Genomic DNA, 11,834 nt, shown 5'->3' on the forward strand with positions numbered 1-11,834 from the left:
AGCCCTTTTGAACTCTCCCGAATTCTTTGCCCTTCTTTCCATTCTCATCTCCGTTAGAACCTTCACCTGGACTGGCTTTTTAATTGACCACAAGGACAGCTTTGTAACTTGACGCACACATGGTAGTTTCTGTTCCTATGGGCACAGGCAGATCACTAGCCAAACACAGATTCCCTAGAGTTCTGTCAGGGACCAAAGAACCCCTCTTCCTTATTTGCCATTCCCACGGAGGGCTGTGCACTCAATCACAAAGCACAATCCTACCATACTTTCCTCCTGCTTAGAAACGTCTGGCAGCTCATCAACAGAAGCAGCACCCGCCTCCTCTCCGACCATTTTCTAATAAACCCCTTCACGAACTCAGAGTGCTCTCCAAGCCAAGACAAAACATCTCAGCATGCTTCAGACATCTCATCTTGTGTCTGCCTCTGTTCAGAGTCCTCTCCAGCCCCCGCCAAGTATCCCTTTACCCAAAGCTCTCTTCCTTAAAAGACCTTGACCTTTTGCCCTTCTGAAACTCAAGACCTTTTAGAGCTGACTATGCAAAAATTTTCAGTTTGAGAGAAGGGATCGTCTTATGCTGGTAACCTCCCAATTCCTCAGCACAATGCCCGGCCTAAAGTAGTGACACTTTGTAAGAATTTTAGACTAGATTAAACCCAACCTCTTTTACACCTTGGTCACAGTGGTGTCCTTCATTCTAATTCCAAAACTTAAACAATGATCACCTTTTCACTAATGGCCCCTGAGCTCAAACTAAAGGAAAACAGCTATCTTGCTGCTATCCTTATCTTACTTTTTTTTTTTTTTTGATTTTTCAGACAGGGTTTCTCTGTGTAGCTCTGGCTGTCCTGGAACTCGCACTATAGACCAGGCTGGCCTTGAACTCAGAGATCCTCCTGCCTCTGCCTCCCCAGTGCTGGGATTAAAGGCCTGCACTGCCACTGCCAGCCTCTTAGATATTTTTAAGCAAAAACCCAAAACCGGCCAAGAACTTGGTGTGAAGCCCCAGATGGAAGCAGGTGTACTCTGGCACTGCTGGAATCTGGGACCTCACACAAGTGCTTGGCCTATTTGTCTGTATTTTGCACAATAGAATTCCTGCTACTGAGCTGGTATAAAATGTACTTCTGAAATGTAATAAATCAGCAGCGTTTTACTTTTAGAATGCTCAAGTTATCCAGACCACATACCCAAAGACCTGTTTGCACTATTAATTTCTACAACGCTTGCCTACTTCCTCCAACTGTGAGAAAGCTTAAGAGGCACAATTATCTCCCCACACAAAGTGTGTGCCCTTGTGCCGTTTACCAAAATTATTTCCAAAAATCATACACTTGTTTCCTCAGATCACTTTCTTATAAATATATTTTCAAAGGGAGTTCTTCCTGTTAGTAACTGCTGATCGAGTCCTTAACAGAGTTATGACTTCTGTGACAAAATGAATTGTATTTTCCAAGTAGTTCATGCTAAAATGACTTCCACTTCATTTGAATAGATCCCTGACTTAGGCAGGCGTGATCCATCTCAAAATTGCTTTCAGTTCGGTGTGCTTTCATTTAAAGGCTTACATAGTGCAGGCCTTACACCAAATGATATAAAAAGCTCATGCACAGTGCACCTATAATCTCTGAGTGCAGGCAAACTATTGTAGGGTGCTCACAGAATTTAGATGGCTATTCTAGCAGAATCCCCATGGAAAAACACAGTCCGCAGTATTACCTGTTCTGAAGATACAATTCCCATACAGTTAAGAGCGGGCTATTTTTCTTCTGCCACAACTTTCAGAATTGCTCTAATTTAGTTAGGTCTAAATGACCCACATCCATCCGATCTGCAGCCCTCCTTAAAAGCACATAAAATGTGACTTTAACATCCATCTTAAAATTCAATAATGCTCTGCATGGTTACCTTTCATAAACTATTGACTGCACATCAAAAGAACTTTATTGGAAAAGGTGTTTAAAAAGGAAATAATTTTAAGTTTGAAAAAAAAAAAGTGGCACAGAAGGTAGGCACTATTTTAAACAAAGGACCATCAAGACAACTGCTCAATGGCCACTTACAGAAGACAGAGTTCCCGAGTTCCCTCTTAGCTCTGCAAGATGAGGATACAGACGCTGAGACGACAGATCAAACCCACGGGTCGGATCGCATTTCTGCTCCCGGGGTGGGGTGGGCAGAAACATCAGTGAAGTCTCACGGCTGATTTGAGAAAGTCCAGCCTTTAACAGCAGGCAGAGCTGTGAGACTCAATCCCACTTACACCATGAAGTCCTCCAAAGCACAGAACCTGGTAAAGCCAGGCAGCTCAAGCCACGGAGAAAGAGTGTGGGATGAGACCACGGTAAGGATCACCAAAGCGCTGTGATGGGAATTTAGCTACACAGCTATCCCTACTCAGTCCTCAACTCCACATCAGAAGGTAATAAATAACCTATGTTCAGTGAAAACAGAGAGACAACCCCCCCACAGCCCCCACACACCACGTAGCTCTGAAATGCTAGCGCTGAATGCTAAATGAAACCCTTCCCATGCTGTAAGACTCTTCTCTCCAGATTCGAAGCCGCAAAGACAAGGAAGGGCTACAGACTGGCAACAGCATAGAAAACGCCAGGCCTTCCACGAGTGAAGCAACCTACTCAGAGTTTCAAATACTTCAGTCACAATTTTTGGTCTTGTTCTTAAGCAGACAACCAAGTATTAAAAATGTCTAAGAAGCTACTAACTTGGAAGAGAAGATCAAAGCAGACAGATGAAATCATCTTGGAGAAAGACAATAGAGTGTGACTTCCTAGAAAGCTGAGCACCAGGCAGGGAGGAAAACTAGCAAAGGGCAAGCACAGGAAATGTCCCAAGTCCCGTATTTCAGCATTGAGACTTTTTTCTTTGAATAGGAGAATCCAGAAAGTAAGCGCAAGAAACTCATTAATGAAGTAACACCATTTTCCAGAGCTGGCCATGACTGGCCAAGTTCTAAATGGTCACTGTGTCCAGAACCAAGAGCCACACTGAAGACAAAGCTTTAGAACACCGCAGACGAGGGGGAGAAAGGCAAATTGCATTTTCGCTGGCTTTCCGACAGTAATGCAGAGAGCAAGATGACAGAGTGATGCCTTCAAACTCGTGAAGGGAAGAATTCGGCTACTTAGAACCCTGTATTCATCAGGCCACCCACCCAAACTGTAAAATATTAATTTCAGACATATACATTGTGAAAATGTTTTCTTCCTGTCTTTTCTTAAGAAATTACTAAAATATGCCATTCCAGCAAAGTATGAAACTGGAGGAGAAAAGGTTGAAGAATAATAATCGGAACGTAAGAAAAAGAGGACCCAGGAAGAGAAAGGCCTTAAGAACACTCAAGATACACCAGACCCACATGACTGAGATAATGCCAGTGAAGTCCCACACCACAGTTCCCACTGCCTCTGTAAGCGCAGGCTGCCTGCCACTTTGGTCCGGGTACTTTCTGTATTCCTTAGACTTTGTCCAAGCTGTCCACGCCCTAATCAGTCACACACACACCCCACCCCTAAGTCCTGTGCTTTTAATTTACCCAAGGAGATGGCAGGGAAGCGAGTTTAGGCACAGAAACAGTGAGCCCCAAGCATCTAGGGCTGGCCTTACACAGCAGACATATCAGGTACTATGACTGCTGAGTTTGATCTCCAGAACTCACTGTGACCTGACAGGCTTTCAAAACTTACTGGAGAAGCTAACACTAAACCATGCCTCAGGAACTCACTCTAGTTGATCTAGTTGAGCACTGCTCTCCTGCCACTGTTGGGCCTGCTGTTATTCAGCTTTTAAGAACTAAACAGTTTGTTGTCTAGGGCTATAACAGAAGGGAAGAAAGGGAAGTCTGACAGAGAAATGAAGGTAATGACTGATAGTGTCTGTGGGTTGTGACTAAGGCACAGCAGCGGGACAGAGTGCTACAGTCTTGTAGGCTGATTTTAACTTGTGGTAGGCGCACAGGTCACTGCTATCTTTTGAGCAGTGGCTACCCATTTACAGAGTAGGCATGGTCCAATAAACACACAATTACAGCAGGAAGAATTTCCCTTTCACAGAAAAAGCGCATTTTTACTGATTTACTGATTGCAGGATTCCCCCACTAGCTTCCTGGAAAGGCCTGTGCTTCCTCAGTGTTACACCAAGAAGGTTCTGGAAACCAAAGCAAAGGTCACAGGACAAAGCTCTTTCACATCACTACAACATTTTGGTTATTTTACAAAACTTGTTTTTCCTCTTCTCTTTCAGCCTGTACTTGTGGTGATATTTGGGAATATACTGTTTACTATCTACAACACTGTTTTTTTCCTTTGTTATTTGACAGGGTTTCACTCCATATCCCAGGCTGGCCTGGAACTCATGGCAATCCTGTCTCAGGCTCCTGAGTGCTGAGATTATAGGTGTGAATGCATTAAACAAAACAAACCAAAAAACCTGCTTTCTCCAAATGAAGTAAAGTGAAGATAAGTAGATTCAGAAAAAACAAATCAATCACAAGGTACATCATACACACCTTCAACCTACTCTCTGTCCTCTACAAGATCCCCTTTGGGCAACACGGTTGTCAACCGGGTGCAGTCTAAAAAAAGACAAACCGTTCGGACTCCCCGGGTTCTGGGAGGAAACACTGCATCCCATCTCTCCTCCTATAGTGGGCGTCTCTCTCCATCGCCAGGGACTCCCGACTGCCCACTCCAGGGCTTCTGTATCTCTTTCCTGTAATTGGTAAGAGGATGCTATCGACACCTGATGCTCCTGCCAGGTCTCCCTAGAGATGATCCCATCCTGTCTTGGCAAGCAGCCTCACAGCTGGTCTGCTCTGCTTGGCATCTCTAGCAGCCTGGTAGAGGTCTCAGCTAATGACAGCCACTGGAAGAGGAACTGCTGCCAGCAAGAAGGCTGATAATCCTTAAAACTAGCAGTAACTGACAAAAAGAACTGTTATTTGTTTCCTACTTCCTTCAAAACCACCCTCAGTAGTTGAAGATGTAAAATCTAGTGGAAACTCAAAATGGTATTGCATCACAAAATATTTCAAATTCACAAGGAACAAACTGGAAAAACAAAACCAAGAATCACCCAGTAGTCACCATCAAGTTTTCTGTTTTATTTAAGATTTTAGTTTTAATTCTGAAGAAAGAGGTACATTTCCTTGTTTTTAGTTTTAGCATCAGGTTATAACCAGGTTTGTTTTCTTTTCTCCTGTCTTTTCAATACTGCACAAACGTCCAGAAACTACAGGGTTAAGTAAAAGCTGCAGGCAAAGAGGTCAGAGATTTGCTCCTGTTGGTGATCAGATGGCCCCAGAGTGCTGGCTCAGAATGCCCTGCCAGGTGGACTTATGGTCAAAGAAAAAAAAGATTCTGACAGAGGAGAAAGACTGAGGAAATCATTTATAATTCAGCTCTTATATTATGGATAGGTATTAAATCTGTGAATACTTTTTTCCTTTAAAACATCTGAATTTAAATCTAAAGCCAAAAATTTTTTTTCTTTAAAAAATTTACTTCTCCCTCTTTATAAACTCTTTAGCAGTAGGCCAGATCCTACAGATAATTCATCTTGCCATCCACTACCAATAAACTTCCCTTTGCTTAATGACACAATTGAGTCCTCCCATCAATTCAATAAGAATTTAAAATGAAAAGCATTTTTCCTGCAATAGTGAAAAGCTGAATACAAGATGGATTCCAGGACCACTGCTTTCCCCCCATGCATTTAGCAATCTCATTCCAATCAGCCTGGTTTTCAGTCTGCAGTTGATAATGCATTTACTTGACCTTTCCTAGAGATTAATCGTCATTTCCTGCTAAGCAGACTATGTCATTATTATGAGCGACAGACACACAGTAATTTTCTAAGTATTGAGACTGCCTTTTGATTTTCTTTTTCCTCTGCTTAAAAAGGCATTTCCTCCCCAGAACCATTCAACAGTGTCACTCACTCAAATGCTGGATCAACTGAAACTTTTACAATCAAACAAAAGATGGTAAAGACGCTGTGAGCGCATCACATCTGGGGTAGGGAGAAAAAAATGGCCAGGAACTGGATTCTTCAGAACGTAAGAGATGAGAAGGGAGCTGTGAGTGGGCCGAGAGGGAGAGGCAGGGTGGACAGATCCTGCCCTTCCCAACTCCCTCTTTGCTTAGTGGCGGTCCAGTGTTGAACTCTGTAGCAGATCTGTAGGGGTTTTGCTGGGGGGTCTGAAGGCTGTCTGGAAGCCTGGGGGTGGGGAGTGGAAGCTGGACGGATTTGAAGGAGGTGGGTAAGGATTCCAACTGGCTCTGTGCAGAGGGATCTGTGTGCTGAAGGGGGCGCTGTGGTGAGTCTGTGACGGGGCAGCGCTGGGGCCGTCCATCTCTGTGAGGGCCTGAAGGGATTTTAGCCAGTGTGGAGGATTGTCATCTTGAATAGAGTCTAAACTGTTTCCTGAAGATGCTGGAATACCTACAGAGGAAACAGGAGACAAAAAGAAAACGGTGAGTTTGTAAGGAAAGAGCACCAAGGCACTCAGTTAAATTTTAAAGAGTGATTTATTTACCCGAGAAATAAAAGAATTACAATTTTAAATTTCCAACTGAAACTTAAAAAAAAAATGTTTTTTTAACCACCCTCTCTCTTTTCCAGCAATGACCAAGATTTACTGTTGCATGAACACTCCTCTTCAACTATGAACTTACTCCCTCACTTTCAGAGGCGGAACAGCAGAAAAACAAAACCAAAAATCCCCCAACAGCCTCCCCCCAAAGAGGCCCAGGATCCCCAGAAGCAAATGGCGTATTTCCCTATCGCACTTGCCCTTCTCCAACAGGGATCTGAACAAGAACAGCCTTATATAGGGAGCTTTATAAAGAGTGGAGTATGTTTCTCTTAACATGGCTCAGTTAGACCCTTTTGTACTTTGAGGCCTACAAAATACACGCATGCTGCCAGACTAGTAACACCTTACACCAAAAGGAGCAACCGAGGCACACAACTAGGCTGACTGGTTCACCATGACCCTAAGAATGAATCAGGCTTTGTGAAAGGAACTCATGACTCATGTCAGAAAGACCCCTGTTCTGATTTAATTTGTGCAAAACCAAAAAGCCCCCACTGATGGCTGTGGGTGGAGCTGAAGGGAGCGAGAAAGTTACCTGTGATGATGGCTGGGTCTGTCCAGCTGCCAGGGCTGTCCCAACTCACGCTGTCGGAGGTGGCAGTGTTGGACGTTGGTGCACTGTGGTTGGCGTTGGAGGGGGAGGAAGAATTGGGCAGTCCACCAAAGTTGATGTTAATGTTGGGTAGAAGTGCCCTTAGCCCGTCCTGCCATTCCTTCATATTTAAACTCTCTACAGAACTGTTGTTGTCTGGGAGATTTACCAACAAAAAAATGAAAGATAAAAAAAATAAAAAGCTGACGTTAGAAACATATGCTGTTCTTTGGTGGTTAAGCGGGAGAGGAATTACTCTTTCTTTACTGAGCGTTAATGGGTCGTCCTACAAACTGGGTTAGGGCTTTGCTTGTGAGCTCAGGGCCTTCAATTTAGGGACAGGAAGCTTTCTCGGGCTGATGGGAGGGGCCTCCTGACTACTACAGTAATCCAGCTGCAGGGCTCAATGCTCCAGTGACAAGCCAGCACCAGCTACATGATAAAGTTTCATGATGTGAGGCTATTTAGCCAGCTCAGTTGATGTACACTATTAGAAAAAAAATTCTGTCAGTTCACTATAGGAGCTCATTTCTGGGTCCATTAAAAGGAAGAAAGTCATTTTATGGAGAATAAACATAAGCCAAAAGTAAAAGAAAGCCAAGTTCTCCTGATTATAAACTTGGTATTGCACTGAAGGGGCACGATCAGATAATCAGACAATCAACAGACTTCTGAATCTGGAAAGGACATTTTCCCCCGGAAGAGCAGCAAGCGGGGGCTGGGCACCTCTTGGTGGAGCTGGTCCCGGGCGTCTCAGCTCTGCTCTACACTCCTCTCCAGCTCCACAGAGTTTAAGCCTATGGTTTTCAGAGTCTTTTATGGATATTGTCAAATAGAAGTCACTACCGATTTAAAATGGGTTTGTATCAACTGTGGTTTAAACTGGGGTTTACTATTGTGCAGAACCCATATGTAATACTTGGGGCTGGGAAGGTAAAGTCTAACAACTCCTTAGAATAACTGTTTTATTGAAAATAAAAATGAATCAAATGACCAGCTATAGCTTTTGAAAAGCAAAAACATCTCCATCTACAAAACTGATCAGCAATCAACATGGAGGATAATATCAACAGTGACAATGATTGATCAGGCAGTCTATGCTCTTTGATAAATTCAGAATTTTCTCTTCAAATTTTGCTTCACCCCATCACTGACCTATGGTCAGATTTTACTAGGTTTCAGCAAATGTAGCATCTCACGGTACTATCATTTATGGAAGACAAACACAACTAAAGGCAATAAAGCTCGTCTCTGAACCTGACTGAAATGAAGAACACTCCACACTAGGTAAACGAAACTGGGGCTGGGGCGGTGTCCTCAAACTTAACTTTACTTCACAACTGGTATTATTTCCTAAGCCTTATCCTTCTTACACCTGCATACTATTTTCTTTTGCATTGTGTCATACAACTTACAAAGCACTGTACATTTGATCGTCACAACTCTGTGAGGTAAATAGGTAAAAAACAGACAGGGACATTTTCTATTATTAATCTTTTAGCAGTACATGCTTGACTCCTAGCTAATACCCAAGGTGAATGGGGCAGGGGAACCATGGCAACATGGAAAGATTGCCCCAAAAGAGAAAAAAGTTGCCCTCATTTATAAAACTCATTTTTGGTAACCCGAGACCAGACAGAGGGATATATTTGAAAAAAAATATTATTATCAAGATCTCTCTTGGTCTACTTTGTGTAGACTATTAATTGAATTTTTTTTTAAGAGTCAAACATTTAAGGGCCCTACAAAGTCCACAATTAAAAAGAAACAAAGAAAATAGGAGTATCACTAGCCTGTCTATCAGGGATGATGGGCAAGACACAGAAATAACACACCTCAAAGAACAGGCTGGATTTTGTAGCCAAGAGACTACCCCCACCCTGTGTTGTGTTACTAGAGGCTAAATTCAGAACTGTTTGTGAGCTAGGAAAGCACTCTATCACTGAGCTACACCCCAAGCCCCAAGAACCAGCCTCCCTCCTTGAGACAAGGTCTTATGCATCTTAGGCTGGCCTTGAACTTCCTATAGAAGTAAAGATGACTGATCCTCCTGCCTCTGCCTCTGGAGTACTGAAAGTACAAGTGCATCCCAGGTTTACCCAGGGCTTCCTGCATTCCAGGTTTACATGATGCTGGGACCCCCCCACCCAGGGCTTCCTGCATTCCAGGTTTACATGATGCTGGGACCCCCCACCCAGGGCTTCCTGCATTCCAGGTTTACATGATGCTGGGACTCCCACCCAGGGCTTCCTGCATTCTAGGCAAGCGTTCTATCAACTATACTAAATACCCCCAGGACCTACCAATCCCTAGCATGAAACATTCTAACTGAAAATATAATCATCAGTGTTTCCCTCTAGGTCCATAACTTGCACTACACATAAACAAGATTCCCCTGAAAAAGCCTGAAATCATAGGTTGTGTTCAGTTACAGGAAGGTTTGGTGGGTAAGACACAGTATGGCAGTGAAACTAAAAACTAAACTAAACTAAAGCAGTGAAACTGAGGGGAGAATAAACTTAGAAAGCTGTTCTATGGAGCAAAGCTGAACTCCGAGAAACAAAACCTTCAATGCCTTGGTAGGAAAAAGATGCTGAGTAACTATGGGAAGGACGGTAATTCCTCCTGGCTGGTCTGGCTGGTCCAGGTCAACGACTGGCTTCTGTCTTCCTTACCTCACTCATAATATTTTCTTAACTGTTACTTTGTATCTGCAAAAGCAAAACAAAAGAACACTTCCCTCCACTTACTGAGTACCACACTTGGGAGAAACTTACTATGAGGCTAGTAACAATGCTGTCAAAGAGCCCTGCGCCCTACATCTCAGCTTTGCCGCCAACCAATAACTATTTTTTTAAATATAACAAAAAAAAAAAAAAACAAAACACTTTTTCTTTCTTTCTAATCAAAGGCTATTTGTTCCCCTGATTGCAAAATAATACAACTCTGCTATAGTGTTACTCAAAGGCAGTCATCTCTGGTACATGGCACACAAACAACGGGAAACTATAAAGTCAGGATAGTTTGAATATAAGAGAGCTTGGGAAATAATCTTTACTGAAAAACAAACAACATTCCTTCCTCTCCCCCCACCCCTCAAAACAAAGCAGGTGCCTAAACATTCTGGAAGCTTCAGAGCATACACAATGTGTGGCTGACAGTGGAGACGTGTAGGGAAGGAGCACTACACAAGACAAGACCCAAAGCCTTAGCTTGTGGGATGGAAACATTGTATAGAGCGTAGGAGAAAGGTTTACTTCAACACCGTCTCTGCTGCTGAGTGTTTGTGCAGACAAAGGCCACCAACCTCATCAACACAGTTCCATATACCCTACCTCACAGCTTGACCTGGATTCCTTTTGACAGTAGACCTCTAGTAAGTCCATCCCTGGAAACACAGCCAAGTTTGTTTCTATAGTACGTGCTGTCACTGAGCCACACCCTGGCTTGGCAGCCATCGGCACTGCACTACAATCCTCGTGTGGCTAGCTGTCCTACACACTGTGGGATGCTTACCAGCACCACACCCTCCAGATGCTAGCTGTGACAATCCAATGTGTCTGCAGATACTCTAAGTATCACGGGAGGGAGGTGGGGCAAAGCCTCCCATTAGGACCATGGACAAAGAAACGGGACTCCTTTGCTTTTAAGGCTACATTCCCTCTCCAAACAGTATCAGCACTTGGACCACACTGACTCAATAGGGTGTAACTTAATTTTCTTTTAAGGATGCACACAAAACACGGGGCTGCAAACTGTCACTGGGCTGCAGAGAGCAGCTCTAGGGCTGCCTGTCAATATCACCTGGAACATGTGGCATACTTAGTCTCTTAGCTGAACTCTACTGCCTTACCCCTATGCGGATACAATAGAGAAGTCATTAGAAGCACATTCAGTTTTAATAAATGACTAACAAGTGTTTCTCTATTGGTCACCAGTAAACTTCTCAATGAGGCAAGGCAGCAGATGTCTAACTTGCCGAAACTGGGCAAGTATACAGGTCTCTTAGGAACCTAACCATGACAGTCACTGTGCTCACAGAGGTGCTGTGTGGCCAACCTGATTAGCATGTCTGCCCGTGGCCAAAACATTGCAAGGGTGAGAAGAACATGGAAAGGAATCACACAAGCAGAACTTGAAAAGACCAAGCAAGGTACAAAGAAGACCAAGTCACTAAATATATTTTATGGTAAAAATGATACTGACTTTTTTTAAAGTATGTAATTAGTGCTGGCAGGGCTATCTGTAAGCACACAGGCCTTATCAACTAAGATAGTTTGACACAATTAAATTCACAGATATGCCAAGTCCTCCAGCTCCTTTACACTTGGGTAGGATCAGCTGGTTCATAAAATTTTGAACCCTAATTCTTAGTTTTCATCTACCAGACTGCAGTACTGGCACCAGAGAACTCATATTTCAAGTTAAATTATTCTGAAAGAATGGCCTGACACCCTGTGTGAGTCCCAGTTAGAAAGCAGTCCTAAAATTCATCTTATATTTCAGCCTTCAAGTTCTTTCTCACGGTTACTCCAAAAAGCCCCAAATACGTACACTTTTCTTTCCCTGTGCTCTCGTCATGCACAATCAAAGGCTCCTACACCGTGCACTTCGTCAGGACAC

The 11,834-nt window shown here is 43.4% G+C and overlaps 1 protein-coding gene across 4 annotated transcripts in view; it reads right to left on the reverse strand.

Annotated features, from left to right (window-relative positions):
• Positions 1–5,103: 5,103 nt before the first annotated feature.
• Cnot4 (CCR4-NOT transcription complex subunit 4) overlaps positions 5,104–11,834 on the reverse strand; it is a 104,168-nt gene continuing 97,437 nt past the window's right edge. For 2 of the 4 annotated variants that reach the window (XM_005365816.2, XM_005365815.2), the window contains exons 11-12: positions 7,155–7,367; positions 5,104–6,465 (exon numbers count right to left, since the gene is read on the reverse strand). In XM_005365816.2, the coding sequence (XP_005365873.1) occupies positions 6,164–6,465; positions 7,155–7,367 (515 nt within the window). In that variant the 3' untranslated portion in view covers positions 5,104–6,163. The remainder of the gene's footprint in view (positions 6,466–7,154; positions 7,368–11,834) is intronic. The other 2 variants (XM_005365818.2, XM_005365817.2) reach the window with 1 other exon arrangement.

This window comes from Microtus ochrogaster, unplaced genomic scaffold, assembly GCF_000317375.1.
Source record: "Microtus ochrogaster isolate Prairie Vole_2 unplaced genomic scaffold, MicOch1.0 UNK4, whole genome shotgun sequence".
NCBI lineage: Eukaryota > Metazoa > Chordata > Mammalia > Rodentia > Cricetidae > Microtus > Microtus ochrogaster.